Source organism: Henckelia pumila, chromosome 1, assembly GCF_033568475.1.
Source record: "Henckelia pumila isolate YLH828 chromosome 1, ASM3356847v2, whole genome shotgun sequence".
Classification (NCBI taxonomy): domain Eukaryota; kingdom Viridiplantae; phylum Streptophyta; class Magnoliopsida; order Lamiales; family Gesneriaceae; genus Henckelia; species Henckelia pumila.
Window position 1 is genome coordinate 138,844,275 of NC_133120.1, and position 18,803 is coordinate 138,863,077.

The window sequence follows — 18,803 nt, forward strand, 5'->3', positions numbered from 1 at the left end:
AAATAGACTAATAGCTACTCACTGAAGGTAATCATAGTCTAGCGATATACCTGCGTCCATAGGTAGCCCTTTGATGACGATTTCCCTAAACTCATGGTACAACACTTTTATGATCCCCGTAGCGCTTCGTCACCTCCTAGACCTCTAATATGATGCTCGAAAACCCTTAAGACTAGATATGAACGAGAGAGAAACTTGAGAAATGAGTGAAGAAAGTGAGGCTCTCGCCCCCTATATATAGACCTCGATCGGAACATCTGATCCCTCGTTCAGAGCTTTCGAACGCACTTTGAAACTTCCAATCGTCCATCCAAACTCACTCTATCGAACGCGTGTTTTTGATTGGACAACACACTGCTGCCGACAGAGTTCGGACCTTCCAAACTATAGTTCAGAGCTTCCGAACTGTCTCAAGTCCAATCACCAATAAAAACCCATATTTTGTCTGACTGACATGAGATCGGAGCTTTCGAAACACTGGCTTTCGAACTTCTCTTTGGAGCTTTCGAAATGTTCCCACAATCGAAACCATTAGAATCTTTTTTGATCGTTCTGAATCCGATTTCCAACTCATTAAATTCAAATGAGAACCTCTTAATCATGTTTAGGTAGTAGATTAACTTAATTAGGAGTCGGGATACGCACTACAAAATAGGATTTAGAACGATCAAAAATGGTTCTGGGGGCTTCAAGTTATTGGACAATTCGGAAGCACCAAACTGGTTTGGAAGCAACGATGTACTTTGAAGGTAGAGGGTGAGTTTGGAAGCTCCGAACTCAAGATCGGAAGGTTTGATCGCTTTTGGATAAAAAAAAATATGGGCTTTCTAATGGATGAATTGACTTGAGAGAGTTAGGAATCTCCGAACCCCAGTTTGAAAGGTCCGAACTCCATCGACAGCAGTGTGTTGTCCAATCAGGGACGCGTTCGGTGGCTAGAAATCGGAAGCTCCGAACAAAGTATCGGTGGTTCCGATTGTTGCCTATAAATTATGGCTAAGAGCTTCACTTTCCATTGCCAATTCACTCTTCTCTCTCTTGTTTTTCGTTGATTTGGAGGGTTTTCGGGCGTCTTCTTGAATTCTAGTCGATAGCGAGGCTATATCGGGATAGGAGAAGAGTTGTGCCTTGAGTTTGAGGTCATCACCGTCAAAGGTCTAACGACAGATGCATGTATAAGTCTAGTCTCTGTTTAGCTTTTGTGAGTAGCTATTAGTCTAGTTACTTCTTCTAGTAGGAATTAAGTGATATGGTGATTATCTGCTTATAAGCTTGAACTAGAGAGTCAGTTTTGCTAGGTTGCTTGTATTGAAGTACGGACGTACTATCCAAGATGTATTGGTTGAATATGCATGTTCTATGGTTTCATGTTTTATATGGCATGACTTATGTGTATATATTATGTCACGATTATTATGTTTCATCCATTTATCATGTTGAGCCTATATCTTGATATAACATGTAGAGGGTCGCTCAACCTTAAGTTCTTGAGTGGATGGTTGGACCCGTTGTGTTACAGGATCAGGTCATCTATATACACATTTTTATTCTAGTGTGTGAGCCACCTCCTGATGGGACAGTCCAGCACGCTACATACCATGGCGCCTTTATTTGAGCAGTGTTTTTTTACCGTGATAGGTTTTTGGTACCCATTTCATTTGCATTAGAATTCATAGAATGTGTATAATCACACTTTCGTACTGAGCGTTGTTAGCTCACGTTATTGTTTTTTGGTTCTGGACACCCCATTCCATGGATAGGGATTAGGTTGGACGAACCGGGAGGTAGCGGTCGTTGAGTTGCTGCAGTGCTATGAGTTGTTCTGTATAGGTTTCCCCGTTTGTGGATTTCAGTACTGTATTTTAATCAAGTTGTACAACAACTATTTCAATTGATTTTAGTACTGGTTGTTTTTCGTCGGTTGGCTTGTTGAATTGTTTAAGTTTCCCTGGTTATTAATTGAGTTATTGTGCTTTAATATTTTATTGCATGATTAAATTTGATTAGTAGGTGATTTCGGAGCAGGTCACTACACTGATGGTCCAATGATGATCACAATGGAAAATACATCTATAACAATCACTGGTGGTGCAGCCCAAACAATAGAGAAAATGGACAACATAAGACAAAAGGAAGGCCAATATGGACAATGTGGCCAAAGACATCTAATACAATCTCATTGACAAGAATACTTTCAGCAAGATAAAGATATGCAAGACAACCAAATAAATATGTGAGAAGTTGATTAAGATCTTTGAAGGAAACGAACAGATCAAAGAGAACAAGCTCTAAGTTTCCATTCAAAAGTTTGACTCATGGGTGCCTTACCACTGACCTTCTGACTTGGAGGAACCCTCATCCATGGTTCATTTTTTCTCTAGTGAGGAGGAGTGTACCTGTCTTTTTTATGACAAAAGCCAGAGTTTCCAAGGCGGCGAGTATCGCCTGTCGGGGAACCTCCGCTTAATCCACCACCTTCATTGGACTTGTGGCTCTCATCAGTAGGTTTCCTTGGATTAACAGTCTACTCTTGAGATTTTTCAGTGATCTTTGGTGTAGATCCTCCACTGGTTTTGAGTTTGCTCATCTCACCTCGCATATAGCTCATGGCCGAGATCATTAACCTGTGTGCTTCCTCCATGCGTTCCATGGTACCACCGACCATCAGATCCATGTCTTTAAACTTCTTTGAGACCATGGAATCAAAGTGTTCAGAAGGAACCACCAATATTTCTGGAATTCCGCCAGATCCTCCTTCACCAGTTTGTGGGTATTTCTCAACATGTTCAACCTCTAGTTGAACAACGATTTCGGCAGCATCAACATGAGGACCAGAGTCTTTGGTAACGCCATCCTGCAACGACTTGCCGTCGCCTTTCTCCTGATCTCTACAGTTCCTCGGCGACATGGGGTCCCACCGGACGTGCCAAAATTATGTTTGCACACAAAAATGGTTCGAGTGGGTGTGTTGCAGGCGTGCCAGACACAAATGTGCCAAAAAGATAAAATAAAATAAAATATGAAATCTAAATTCTAAAATCAAGAGAAATGAGCCTCGGTTTTGTCGTCGGTTTCAATTCCACCAGCTATATGCCAAAGAACATAAAGAATATTGAAGGAGAATTATTAATAACAATTGAACATTTCATTCTTGCTACTGAAAATTCAGATTTGACAAATGCTTGCTAACATAACGTAAAAGATAATGTTGGAAAGTTTGAGGAACTAAGGAAAAGTGCTAAACATATGTACTGAAAATTGTGAAAAAATATGAAACTGATTATACTAAAATGTGTAGAAATATTGATGAGAAAATTCAGAGCTTTTTGGGAGCTTGGGTTGTTGAATTTGCGAGAAAGCTCCAATCATGGCTGCCGATTCCCTTTTGTTCCTGATTGAATATCTTCCCACTCCCTATAAAGATTGGCCACGTTTTCTCCTCCATTTCCCACTACTTCATTTTGACTTGGTCTTTTGATTTTTAAATCAAATTTCCATTTCTCAATTTGCATCCCTTTTCCATCAGGCTCTCATTTTTGTTATTTTTGATGGGCTGCCGTTGTTGGGCTTCTTGGCTTCGGAAACTGGGTCAAAGGAACTCAATCTACTTTGAGCTGAAATAAAAAAAAAAAAAATTATAGGCTTAACAGTTATATAAACAAAGTCACGTGTATGGATCACAATTAAAAAAAACATAAAAAATCATATAGAAAAAATTTTAGAAAATAAATTTTTATGTGAATAAAATTTTAACTCCAACCACCCAAGATTTTAAGCGGTGGTAGCTTTTAAAAGTAAACAAGAAAGAAACTTCTAGAATCTCCTTTGAATTCGCCTTAATCTGATCCACATCTAGATTCATTGCTCGTTTTCAGGTTTTAACTAGAAAACTGAAAGACATTTGAGAGAATTAGTTTCATTGACTTATTTAAATGCTAGATGATCTGGTCAAATCCACTTTTAATCCCATTATTGTGGTGTGATCAAGCCGAACTTACTTTTAACCCATGATTGTAGTTTCATCATGATGCAAATCAAACATTTCAAACTATTGATTCTAATTATGGAAGTTATCAATTCTGGAACACTTCCACATAATTTAGGAATATATATTTTTGCACACTGTTTTTAGCACTCTTACTCACTTACCAAACTTCAGTCAACGAAATTCGCTCATAAACTCCTTAATAAGAAAAAAATGTTTAATCACATTAAACTCCAATCACAAATTCAACTCCTTAATACATTTATCTAAACGGAAATAAAAAAAATCGGTGCTTGTATGGCCCTTAATGGTTTGAGGATATAACTAATTGTGAGTTCACAACTCTTTGTTATTCATGACAATATTGGTCTCTTATTCGGGTTTACTTTTATCAGTCTCATTTATGCATAAACTCTTTGATTATAAGAATGTCAGAAATTATTAAAAAAAAAGAAGAGAATGTCAGAAATCATTTTTTTATTGGACTCATCGAATCATGATAAGAATGTTTAGTAGCGTCGCCCATGAGCGCATACAAAACCATTTGATTATGGTCAGCGTATAGTACAGTTCCTTCATCTTGTATATTCGATCGAATTCGTAATCATTGGTTCATCAAGGGGTTGCATATGAATTTCAACAACGATGTGATATATCTTTGAGCATACACACACATGTAAAACTAGGAAACCCTTTACCCTATGTTTCTACATCATTACCAATGTACGATCTCATAGTCATTTACCGTAGTATCAAGATCTTTATTTACGCATGTTGCATGAGTAATAAAATAAAGTTAATGACAGATAAAATAATGTAAATTACATTAAAATAAAGATCATTTGTTATACGGAGTCATCAAATTCTCAAGCTAATAGTTGTTTGCTGAACAACTACTCTTAACATATTTGGTGTTTGAACAATATTGCGTGCAGATGATGCCAAAAAATTATGTTAATATTCTGTTGTTTGATCTTGAGCTCGAAAAGAGCATAATGAAGTTACACTAATGTTTGAGTACATGGCAAGGAGGATGAATCTGGAGACCATCAAAATTCTATTGCTATATTTAGCTTTAAAAAAATGCTTTCCATTCTACATTTATCCTTGGTATAAGTTTCGAACAGTTCATTCAAGTAGTACTTGATTTATACATGGTGTTTGAGAAAAATGGAAATTGGGTGAAGTTAAACACTACACTCAGAATCAAGTTACCAATAATCCTTGCATGAGCATTCCCCATCTCTGAAATGATGAAAACGATTGATATCTCGAACCAAGATCTCCCGATCTGTAAACATTGAAACAAATTTAGTGAATAAGTGACAATCTTCACACAGCCTCAAGTTCTTGGTAATCCGAATTGTCTCCCCTTTACTGCAATTTATTAACCCAAATGCAACCGCAAGTTTTTCGCTATGACCTAGCAATATACGTTCTTTTTCCTCGGTATCAAGATCATAAAGGACGACTTTAGTCTCCGGCACATAGCCCTTCTCTCTCATCTCCATTGACAACTTGACAAGTAAAGCATGAATCTGCTCTATCTGTGGATTTAACTCATCAACTGACTTGAGGGAGTAAATTTTCCTCTTGACTTCTATCCAGCAACAACCAGATACCTTTCGCAAGCCCCTGATTTCCACAAGGTTTTTAACTCTTTTTACCTCATCCCACATTTTCGCCTCCGTGTAAATATCAGCTAGAAGCACATAATTCCCGGCATTTGTAGGTTCAAGCTCAAAAAGCCTTTCACTTGCCCTTTCTGCGAGTTCAACATAGCAATGAATCCTGCAAGATCCGAGAAGTGATCCCCAAACTTTGGCTCCTGCATCATCCTGTATATTTTCAATGATCTTTGTTGCTTCATCAAATCGATTAGCTCTACCTAAAAGATCAACCATACAAGCATAGTGCTCCACACTAGGGTGAATTCCATACTCTCTCACCATTGAATCAAATAATGACTTTCCCTCGTCAACAAGTCCGGAATGACTGCAAGCTCCCAAGACACTCACGAATGATATTGGAGTAGGTGGCACACCAAGCATCACCATTTCATGAAAAACGTTAAGAGCTTCTGATCCATGACCATGAATCCCATAACTCGTAATCATTGAATTCCAGGAAACGACGTCCCTTCTAGACATTTGATTGAAAACACGTTTCCCTAAGTCAAGATCACCACATCTGGCATACATAGTGACAAGGGCACTCATTACTGGTAAGATTGAATCAAGGCCTTTCCTAAGTATATATGCATGTATCAATTTTCCATTCTCTAATGCTGCTAGCGCTGCACAAGCTTGTAGCACACTGACCATGGTAACAGAGTTAGGTAACATGTCCTCACTCTCAAGCATCATCTCACGGAAAATCTCTAATGCCTCAAATGGCCTCCCATTCTTCGCGAAGCATGCAATCATGGCACTCCAAGAAACTATATTTTTAACAGGCATAGAAGAAAACACATAATTTGCATTCTCCACACAACCAAATTTCGCATACACATCCACTAAAGTAGTCATTATATGGACATAGCTTTCATAACCATGGCGCAGGATGTGCGCATGTATTTCCTTACCCCTCGAAACCGAAGACTCTGAAACAACACACGCTTTGAGAGCATAGGTATAAGTGAACCTATCAGAACGAATCCCAATCCGATTCATCTTTGTATATAACCTCAAAACCTTTTCACCATAACCCGATAGAGATAACGCGCGTAGAAGTGCATTCCATACGTAAATGGTACGGTTCGAAATTTCATCAAACACCTGACAAGCGTGTTCAACAGAGCTCAATTCCGAATACATATTGATAAGCTTCGTCGCCAAGAAGGGATCTTCATCGAACCCATTTTCAGTAAGACTTCTATGAACTGTAAACGCGTCAGAAAGAGACTTTTCCTGGGCACAAGATAGTATTAGAATTTCGTAGGTATGCTGGGTTGGGTTTTGCAAGAGGGAAAGCAATTGGATGGCTTGTTTCAGTTGACCCTTTTTGCAGAGAGATTGGATTGACTGGTTTTGGCCGGTGGTGGATAGGGAGGCCGTGCACGCGGTCGAGAAGGTGGGGAGGCGGAGAATGGCGGGGCTACGGTGACGCTGGAGGCGTAGAGGCGGTGGTAGGTAAGTTGGTTGGAAAGTTCGGGGCGACTGAATTTGGAACATCCGGATTCTGTTTTTTCCCCTACTCCTTAATTTCTTTTCTGAGCTTTGTGTCAGTGTGCCCTTAAATATTAAAATTTTTTACGGGAAAAAAAAAAGAATTAATGAAGTTTCTTGATATTTTATCCGTCTTTCCGAGGGTTGTTAGAGGCCAAACAATATATACGTATGCCTGATGAAATTTCTGGTTTTTCTTTGATTAGAGAGGTTGAATTTGGTATTGATCTAGTATCAGGAACAACACCTATATCCCGAGCACCCTATTGTCTGGCACCGTCAAAGATGAGGGAATTGAAACAGAAGTTGCAGGATCTTCTTGATAAGGAGTATATACGCCCGAGTGTTTCTCTGTGTGAGCACATCTTTTGTTCGTCAAGAAAAAGGATGGATCGATGCGATTATGCATTGATTACAGACAGCTGAATCGTGTCACCATCAAGAATAAGTATCCTTTGCCACGAATTGATGATCTGTTTGATCAATTACAGGGTACTTCTGTTTATTCCAAGATAGATCAGAGACCAGGATACCATCAGATGCGGGTACGAGACTCAGATATTGCTACGACTCCTTTCAGAACCAATACGGGAATTATGAAGTTTTGGTGATGCCATTCTCTTTGAATAATGCACCGACAGTCTTTATGAATCTGATGAATCAAGTATGTCGAGAATATCTGGATAGATTTGTCACCGTCTTCATTGATGATATTATTGTCTATTTTCACGATAGGAATGAGCATGCACAACATCTGAGAATTGTTTTACAGAGGTTACGAGAGAAGCAGCTATATGCGAAATTGAGAAAGTGTGAGTTTTGGCTTGATCGGGTAGTGTTTCTCGGTCATGTGATATCTAGTGAAGGAACATCTGTGGATCCGAGTAAGATTGAGGCAACTCTGAACTAGTCTCGTCCGACGACGGTTGTTGAGATTCAAAGTTTCTTGGGTCTGGAGGGTTATATTCGTCGGTTCATCGAGAATTTTGCACAGTTGGCCAGACCTTTGACATAGCTTACACGGAAGGATTTTGCCTTCACATGGTCCTCGGATTGTGAGGAATCATTTCACGAGCTGCGTAGACGTCGTACTAATTCATCTGTGCTAGCTCTACCTTCTGGATTATGAGGTTATATTGTTTATACTGATGCCTCTAGTCAGGGGCTAGGATGTGTTTTGACACATCATGGACATATTATTGTCTATGTTTCTTGAAAGTTGAAGACGCATGAGATGAATTATCTAGTGCATGATCTCGAGTTAGCCGCCATATTATTCGCACTCAAGATTTGGAGGCATTATCTATATGGCGAGAAGTTTGAGATATTTACGGATCACAAGAATCTGAAATATTTATTCACTCGGGCGGAATTGAATATGCGACAGAGAAGTTGGATGGATTTACTGAAACATTATGACTGCGAGATTAAGTATCATCCAGGTTCTGCCAACCTTACAGCTGATGCCCTAAGTCGGAAGGTGATACTTTCTGCACTTCAGACTAGTGATTTATCTCATATGATTCAGGAATCCTGTTCACTGAGTTTCACACTCAAGAACAAGAAGGAAGAAATGAAATTCATTTATATACTATTTTATCTGAGCCAGCCTTGTACTCTCGAATCAGAGAAGCTTATACATCTGATGTTAAGACTCAACGTTTGGCACGTCTAGCCAATGGAGTTAATACATTGGGATTCCATTATCAGACATATGGTTTATTGTGTTTATCAAATCGAGTGGTTGTACCTGATGATGCGGATCTCAGGAATGATATTCTATCTCAAGCTCACAAGAGTCGATTGTCAGTTCATCCTGGAAGCATGAAAATGTATAAGGACTTGCGAACTAGATTCTGGTGGAAGGGGATGAAGCGGAGTGTCTATCAATTTGTTTCTCGATGTCTTGTTTGTCAACAGGTCAAGGCTGAACACCGACGACCAGGTTGTTTACTGCAGAATCTTGAGATTTCCAAATGGAAGTGGGAGCATGTGACTATGGATTTTGTCACCCACTTACCCATGTTTGCTCGTCAGTGTGATGCTATCTAGGTCGTTGTTGACCGTTTGACGAAATCAGCACACTTTAATCCTTACAACAGGGAGTATTCTTATGATCGCATGACACGCTTATAAATCCAGGAGATAGTGTGATTACATGGGATTTCGGTGAGCATAGTCAGTGACAGAGATCCGCGGTTTACCTCACGTTTCTGGAGTAGTTTTCAGCAGGCATTGGGTACCACTCTGAGTTTGAGCACTGCATATTATCCGAAGACTGATGGCCAGTCGAAACGGACGATACGTACATTTGAGGATATGTTGCGTGCTTTTACGATGGATTTTGGCTTGACTTGACAGGATCAGTTAACTTTGATTGAATTTGTCTACAATAACAGTTATCATCGTAGTATTGATATGGCAACCTTCGAGGCATTGTATGGTTGACGATCATACTCAATTATTCTGGGATGAGGTGGGAGAACAACAGGTAGAGAGTCCAAAATTAGTACAACAGATTATAGACAAGGTAGATTTGATCAAGCGGAGGATCAAAGCTGCTCAAGATCGGCAAGCCAGTTATGCTAATATTCACCGCATGACACATCAGTTTGAGCCTGGTGAATATGTATTTATTCGAGTATCACCTTTCAGGAAGGTGATGAGATTTGGTTTGAAAGGTAAGTTATCACCTCGATATATTGGGCCTTTCCAGATACTGGAGACGATTGGAGACGTTGCTTATCGTTTGGCGTTACCGCCATATCTTTCTAGTATACATGATGGTTTTCACGTGTCGTTACTTTGACCGTATATAGCTGATGAGTCACATATTATCCAGCCTACTGACATTCAGCTAGAATCAGATCTGTCTTATGTTGAACGACCACTCCGGATCCTTGACATGAGGGAGAAAGTGCCTTAGAATAAGACTATACCACTTGTGATGGCACAGTGGCAGCGTCGAGGCGTTGAAGAAGCAACTTGGGAGACGGAAAGCCGTTTGCGAGCATAATTTCCTGAGTTTTTTGGGTTGTATTATTGATTACCATGTATCAATGTAATTACAGTCTGCTGTAATAAAACATGGTGTTATGTTTCATATTATTATCTTGATCATTACTTTAGAGTTTATTTCGGGGACAAAATATCTAAAGGTGGGGAGAATGTTGAAACCCAGAACCCATTTTAAGATAATAATATGATAAAAATGATTAAGGATTAGTATTTAACAAATTCAAGGGCTTAATTGAACTTCAGAATTACTAGATGGATCGCTACATTTAAAGGTATTATCCAAGTTCTACTTTACATGCTATGATATGACATATAATTTTAAAAGTGGCAAAACATGATTAAAGAGTCATTATTTAGTAATGAAACGACGATAATATCATGTTAGACCCAGAAAAATATGGATCTCAGCCACTGTTGTCAGACACGACCAGTTCAACACAACATCAGTCTTGCTCGAATCTACAGAAACTCCATCCTAGGATATGATGTGACCAAGAAAAACCACTCGATCAATCCAAAACTCACACTTACTCAGTTTAGCGTACAACTGTCTATCCCGCAAAGTCTGTAATACAAGCCTCATATGACAAACATGACCATTCATATTACGTGAATATACTAAGATGTCATCAATGAACACGATGACAAACTATTCGAAAATTCTCGGAATACTCTATTCATAAGATCCATTAATACAGCCGGCGCATTAGTCAACCCAAATGGCATTACTAAGAACTCATAATGCTCATACCTGGTCCGGAATGATGTCTTGGCTAAATCCTGATCTCGGACTCGAATCTGGTGATATCAAGATATCAATTCATTCTTGGAGTAGATTGAAGTACCTTGCATGTAGTGACCCACACCGTGATTACCTACTAATAAAAAACTTAGGCATGCAATTAAACAATGGTTAATCATAATCAGAGAAAAACTGCGGAAACTAAAATAATTTAATACCAGCTGTTGGAAAACTGGCGTTCAGATCAATCACGATTGATACCCGGTGCAGCGGAAGTTTAAAAATTTTATTATGGAACAATTCCATAGTGTGGGTATCAACTGTAAGAGTGGGTGCCCAGTGAGCCAACTGTGTGGCTATGGGCTTTGTTGACTCTTTGTATAAACAATCTTTTGTTTAATATTATTTACACTTTTATGGCAATGACTTTATATTACTTCATATTGTTATATTGTGATATACTATTGTTGTTTTGATAAAGACCTTGAATATACTATAGTGTATGTAAGATGTGGTAGAACATGGAGATGTCTATCATGAAATACATCTTATAGTCACTGTATATTCTAAAACCGTTCCTAGTCGATTGAGCCGTCCGATAATAAGGATAAGGATCGCTCGAGTTTGAGACTAGCATTTGCGATGCGGAGTACCACGTTTCATTGGTAGGGAACATGGAGATGTTCGAAGCATGCAAATGGATATTCATAGGATGAATAATCGAACTACCCTATCCGGACTTTCCAAGTGGTTATCACTTATCGAGTGGATAAAGTCCGCGGTTTTGGTTGTACACCATTAGTCCTTACGACTTGAAACATCATGGAGACTCTATATGCTAGTGCTGTGCTTTGACTCGTTTACCGACTCTATGGGGGTCATCAGGTGTCGAGATTGGGTATAGTTACGACACATATAGGAGTCAATGCATTGTTGTCAAGGATTCACCACATACTTGCGAGTGTGGATATCCTATGCGATCTGAGGAGATATTAGTGTGACAAATCTCTGGCCAGAGTACTTGATGTGATTTAAGAAATGGTTTCTTAGTAGCACATGCGATGTCACTAATTTGATCTTCAAGATGCATTGCATAGTTATCGAATCTTGAGCGACTCTCGATATACCAATGGTTGTTGATTCGATCGGGATATATGGATGAAGGGACCGTACTGTACGTTAACCAAAATCTACTGGTTCTTGTAGGCACTATCAGTGATACCTAGGGAATCATGGGGCGATGTTGCTAGGCGCTTTACCATGATTCGTTGGGCAAGTCGGAAAGTGTTGTTCCGAGTCACAAGGAGTTGTGAGCCCACGGCTAGCTGTATCCCTGAACCATTGAGGGTCACACAGTGTAATGGAGTTTTAATCCCGTTGAGATAGTTAAAGAGTTAAATTTAATGAACTAAGGAGTTGGACTTCTTAAATAAGAGTAAGGGAGTAGGATTTCCTAAAATGACATAGGGATGGACATTTTTGGAAACCACTGAATTCGGATTCAGGAAAATTTATTTTGACTTTAAAACGTGCAGAAATGGTTTCTGTGCACATTGGTGAAATCGTTTCATCAATCGGAGTCACGATGAATTTTATATTAATTTCTGAACGAGTGGGCTTTGCTTGTCGGGCCCCAGCTTATGACTAATGGGCCCTAAGGTGTTAGTGGCCTGCATTATAAATAAGTTATTTCAGTACAGAAATTACACACAACAGGTCATTATTTTGAGAGCAATTTTCGAAAACCCTACCCTCTCTCTCAAACATATTTCGGCCGCCCCCCTTCACTCTGCCCGAGAAATTCCGGTCTGTGATTTTGAATTGCAGTCAGGAATAACGAATCAAATTCGTGTATTCTCTTCGCAGAAAACTTCTGATAGATTTTCTAGTGCAATCTATCAGAGGGATTAAACCTCTGTTCGTGGACCTGATTGAAGGCGTTCATCGGTTCCAGGGAGAGACAACAAGAGCAGAATTGTTCTGTTGGTGTCCATTAATCTCGTTGCGAGATTTGAGGTAAAATTTATTTAATTGTTATTTAAATTTTACACACACGTAATTCAATCGATGAACGGTTGATACCCATACCATGGAAACGTTCCATGAAAAATTTTTAAACTTCCGCTGCACCGGGTATCAATCGTAATTGGTCTGGGAACTCGCCAGTTTTCCAACAGTGGTATCAGAGCCAGGTTGCTCAGATCAATCGATTGAATAATCAATTGTACAAAATTTTTGAGTCTCGGTTTATGAAACAAAATAAATATTTTTAAAAAAAAAAAAATTTTTTCGGGGCACAACCCGGGCAGCGATTGGAGCGCGGCCCGGTGGGGCAGCAATTGTTGCTGCCCCGGGCGGCGCACGGCGCCGCCCAAGGCGGCGACTGTCGCCGCCCAGGGCGGCGCACGGCGCCGCCCAGGGCAGCGCTGTGCGCTGCCCAGCGCAGCGTTGGGCGCTGCGCAGGGCGGCGCTCGGCGCTGCCCAGGGGCGGCGCTCGGCGCCGCCCAGGGCAGCGCACGGCGCCGCCCAGGGGCGGCGCCAGGCGCTGCCCTAAGGGGGCAGCCGGGCTGCCCCCGGCCCGCGCCCCGGGTGCGGGCCGGCCCGGGAGTGTCCCGGGCGGCCCGCGGGAAAAATTATATTTTAATTTTAATATTTAAAATTTTATTTTTGGTCCGGTCAAAAATTGTTTTTGATTGGTTCACGAGATTTCGGATCGAATTGTTCGAGTCCGTAAATTTTAAAATTGATTTTGGATAAATTTGAATTTTTGGAAAATTTTAATATTTTATCCGTAAATTGAATTTTGAAATCAATTATTTTGGTACAATTGATGATAAGATATGATCTTATGATATATTAGATAAAATATGATTTTATTTGTAAAATTGGATTTTATAGATAAAATATGATTTTATTTGATATGGAGATAAAATATGATTTTATATGTGAAATGTGATTTTATATATAAAATATGATTCTATCTTATTTAAATTTGAATTGCCACAGCATGTTATCCAATAAATTAATTTTGAATTAAATGTTATTGGATAAGGATGATCGATTGCCATGACCAATTTTGTAGGTGTATGTTAGGAATTTACATTTTGTCTTTATTGTTGTTGGTTTTATTAATGGGCCTGGTTTATGGCCCGATATGAATGTCATATGTAATAAAAGTGGGCTTGGTTTATAGCCCGTTCCCACCCCCTAAAAATGTATCCCCTACTTGTCATTGTTATTTAATTGTAAATACATTAGATTTAGTGGGAGATCAAGATTTGAAGATGGTGGGCCCAGCAGACAATGAAGACTGAAGAAATGTAAATTGGAAGCATATGTAATAGGATTGCATTTGCATACTGCATATTACCTAGGATTGGACTAAGACCCGTGATTGGCAACCACGGGTCAATTAGAAATGGAATCGATCATCCTATATAATATGTGATATTATGATTGTATGCATGTTTAGACATAAATTGCGTGAATCCGGCAATGCATGCAATAAATTAAAAATGATGAGACAAATATTTTTATAAATAAAATCCCTCATTTTAAATATGATTTAAAATTTATATCAAGATAAATAAAGGAAATTTAAATATTGTTTAAATGTTCCTACCTTCCATCAACGGTCAATGTATGTGATGCTACCGCGGATACGGTCCGGCTCATATTATTGGGGGGGCCCGTCCGTCGGAAAGCTGTACATTGGATCGACAAATGTTGTAAGTTGGGTGGAACTCCCATGGGATCGGCTCATATTATTGGGGGATCCACATGGCGACCGTCCATCACAACTTAATATTGATGGGTCATCTTGACATGTCACTTTAAACGGCGTCATATTATTGGGCCCTTATTGGACATGAGGTAAATACATGGGGGTTGCTTTGGAAGCAATTGGGCTCTACCTTTTGAGAATTATGGTTGGCTGATATTATTCGGGACCATAAGTTTGTCAATTGGACTCCATGTTCTCACTAAGGAAAAAGTTTCCCGTTTTCACTAGAGGGTGGTGAAATCGTTAAAATAGTGGGAGTGAGATTCATAAAATTAAATTCGCCTATTTTATGTCTTAGTAAATTGTTAAACAATCATTGATATATGTCTGTTTTTCCTTTTCAGTATTTCATACAATGAATTCGCGAAATCCTTTATTCTCGATCCTCGAACAAAACAAGCTGACTGGCGCCAACTATACGGAATGGTTCCGGAAGTTGAAGATTGTCTTAACTTCGGAGAAAATGCTCTACGTGTTAGAGAAAGCACCTCCGAAGGAAGCACCAGCTGACATAAGTCCGGAGGAATTGGCCAAACTTGATGCATGGTGCAACCATGACATCAAGACCAAATGCTATATGCAAGCCTCGATGTCTGATGAACTCCAGAGGCGATTTGAGGACACGGTGAATGCTGCTGACATTCACACGCAACTCAAGGAACTTTTTGGGGCTCAGTCGAGGGCTGAAAGGTTCTCTACTGTTAAGGAGTTGATGACGTGCCGCATGCGTGAAGGGACTTCGGTCCGTGATCATGGGGTACGAGTGATTTGGCTCATACAGAAGTTAGCGACCCTTGATTTGGTGTTGGAGCATGAACTCAATGTGGACTTGCTGCTTCTATCTCTTCCTTCTTCATTTGATGGATTCGTGATAAATTTTAATATGAACAAGATAGAGGCCACCCTTGAAGAGATGGTCAATATGCTCGTTACATATGAATCCACACTTAAGAAGGATAAGCCAGCTTTCTTGGTGGGCTCCTCATCTTCTGCTAAGAAGGGGCCAAGTATGAAGGGCAAGAAACGGTCTGCCCCACCCAAGAAAGTGGAACCCGAGAAGAAGCAAAAGACAAAGGCTTCAAACGATGGAAAATCCAAGGATGTTTGCCATTACTGCAAGAAGCCGGGTCATTGGAAGCGCAACTGCAAGGAGTATCTTGAGCAGTTGGGAACTGCAAAGGGTATGTTCTATATCGAAATAAACATGTCACTTAATACAACTTCTTGGGTATTGGATACCGGATGTGGTTCTCACATTTGCAATGATTTGCAGGTGATGACAAGAAGTCGCAGGCTTAGAATGGGTGAGACCCAGCTGAGGCTCGGGAATGGTTCCAGAGTTGAAGCTACGGCCATTGGAGATGTTTGTTTGATTTTGCAGAATGGTTTTAAATTATTGTTGAGAGATGTTTTATTTGTGCCAGATTTAATTAAAAACATTATTTCTATTTCTATGCTTGATAGAGATGGTTATTCTTGTAATTTTGTGAATGGGATTTGCAGTATTTACAAGAATGAATGTTTAATTGGAAATGGACAACTTGAAAACGATCTATATAATTTAAAACTAAAAGACGTTCCAGTAAATTGTATTGACAAACCGGCGACAACAAACAAAAGGAAAAACGATAGTCAAAACCCGGCAAACCTTTGGCACGCTAGACTAGGTCATATTTCCTCAAGGAGGATGAACAAGCTAGTGGGAGAGGGCATGTTTGATATGTCTGATATTAACTCTCTACCTACTTGTGAATCCTGCCTAAAAGGGAAAATGACTAAATCTCCTTTTAAGGGGAAGCCTGAACGTAGTCAAAATCTGTTGGATTTGATCCATACAGATGTTTGTGGTCCATTTAGAGTAGGGACTCAACATGGCCACACCTACTTCATTACCTTTACTGATGATTATTCTAGGTATGGGTATTTATATTTAATGAAATATAAGTCTGAAGCATTTGAAAAGTTCAAAGAATTCAAGGCTGAAGTAGAAAACAAGCTAGGTAAAAGTATTAAAGCACTTCGATCGGATCGAGGTGGAGAATACTTGAGTACCGAGTTTTTGGACTATCTAAAAGAGAATGGGATTCTCTCTCAGTGGACTCCTCCTATGACACCACAGCTTAATGGTGTATCGGAGCGTCGTAATCGAACTTTGTTGGACATGGTTCGATCTATGATGAGCTTCACTGAGCTTCCACCTTCGTTTTGGGGCTATGCGCTTGAAACGGCGGTATTGTTGTTGAACAACGTCCACACTAAAGCAGTGGACAAAACACCATACGAGTTATGGAATGGCAAAGCTCCTAAGTATTCATACTTGAGGATTTGGGGATGTCCTGCTTACGTGAAGCGGACAGTGGGAGATAAGTTGGATAGTCGATCCAGCTTATGTTATTTTGTAGGGTATCCGAAGAATTCAATCGGATATTATTTCTATTATCCTGCTGAAACAAAGGTGTTTGTTTCACGGAATGCCACCTTCTTGGAGAAGGAGTTCTTATTGGATAAGAAAGGCGAGATGATGGAACTCGAAGAAGTTCGAGAAGAACCCGAAATACAAAATAACGATCCCACACCTCAGGAACCATTGCTGGACACGCCTGCACCTAGAAGATCCGAGAGGACTTCTAGACCTCCAGTTCGATATGGTCTTCTTCTTGAAGAGGGTCAAGATGAACCCGACATTGGATGTGATCCAAGAAGCTTCAAGGAAGCAATTTCTGATGCGGATTCGAATTTATGGCTTGAAGCTATGCAGTCAGAATTGGATTCGATGCATACTAACCAAGTCTGGACTTTAGTGGATCCTCCCGATGGAATTGTTCCAATAGGGTGTAAATGGATCTACAAAAGAAAGCTTGGGCCTGATGGTAAGGTATTGACCTACAAGGCGCGATTGGTGGCTAAAGGTTATACTCAAAGGCAAGGAGTTGACTATGACGAAACCTTTTCACCAGTTGCAATGTTCAAGTCCATAAGAGTCCTTATTGCCATAGCTGCATGGTATGACTATGAGATATGGCAAATGGATGTGAAGACTGCTTTTCTTAATGGAGACATTAAGGAAGAAATCTATATGAAGCAGCCTGAGGGGTACACATCCATGGGAAGCGAGCATAAGGTATGCAAGCTTCAGAGATCAATTTATGGTCTAAAACAAGCATCAAGAAGTTGGAACCAGAAATTTGATGAAACAATTAAAGACTTTGGTTTCATCAAGAACCCGGAGGAACCTTGCGTGTACAAGAAAGTAGTTAAGGATGCGGTGACATTCTTAGTACTTTATGTTGATGACATCCTACTCATTGGGAATGATGTAGGGATGTTGCAGTCAACAAAGATATGGTTATCAGGTAGATTTTCGATGAAGGATTTGGGTGAGGCATCCTACATTCTTGGGATACAGATCTATAGGGATAGATCTAAGACAATGATAGGACTCACTCAATCAACCTACATCGATACCATATTGAAACGGTTTTCAATGGATGGGTCCAAGAGAGGACATCTACCCATGTGTCATGGAGTTTCTCTATCCAAGTCTATGTGTCCCAAGACTGATGCAGAGATAGAGAATATGACACATGTACCATATGCGTCAGCTATAGGTAGTATCATGTATGGGATGATATCTACCAGACCGGATGTAGCATTTGCTCTGAGTGTCACGAGCAGATATCAGTCTAATCCTGGTCAGATGCATTGGAAAGCCGTGAAGGACATTCTTAAGTACTTGCGAAGGACTAAGAATATGTTCATGGTTTATGGAGGACGAGAACTCAAACTGGAAGGCTATACCGACTCTAGCTTCCAAAGTGATGTGGATGACTCGAAGTCAACCTCTGGATTTGTGTTCATGCTCAATGGCGGTGCTGTCTCTTGGAAGAGTTCCAAGCAGGACACCACAGCGGATTCCACCACTGAGGCTGAATACATTGCAGCATCAGCTGCTGCTAAAGAGGCCGTTTGGATGAGGAATTTCGTCCAAGAGTTGGGCGTCATTCCTGAATTTGTTGGTCCAGTCCCGGTGTACTGCGACAACACGGGTGCCGTTGCTCAAGCAAAGGAACCAAGGTCTCATCAAAGATCCAAACACGTACTGAGGAA

General features: G+C 40.1%; 1 protein-coding gene across 1 annotated transcript; it reads right to left on the reverse strand.

Moving 5' to 3' along the window:
- Positions 1-4,934: 4,934 nt before the first annotated feature.
- LOC140874884 (pentatricopeptide repeat-containing protein CRR2, chloroplastic) lies at positions 4,935-7,169 on the reverse strand. Its single transcript, XM_073278349.1, has one exon. The coding sequence runs from the start codon at positions 7,156-7,158 to the stop codon at positions 5,197-5,199; it is 1,962 nt and encodes a 653-aa protein (XP_073134450.1). The 5' UTR covers positions 7,159-7,169; the 3' UTR covers positions 4,935-5,196.
- Positions 7,170-18,803: the final 11,634 nt, after the last annotated feature.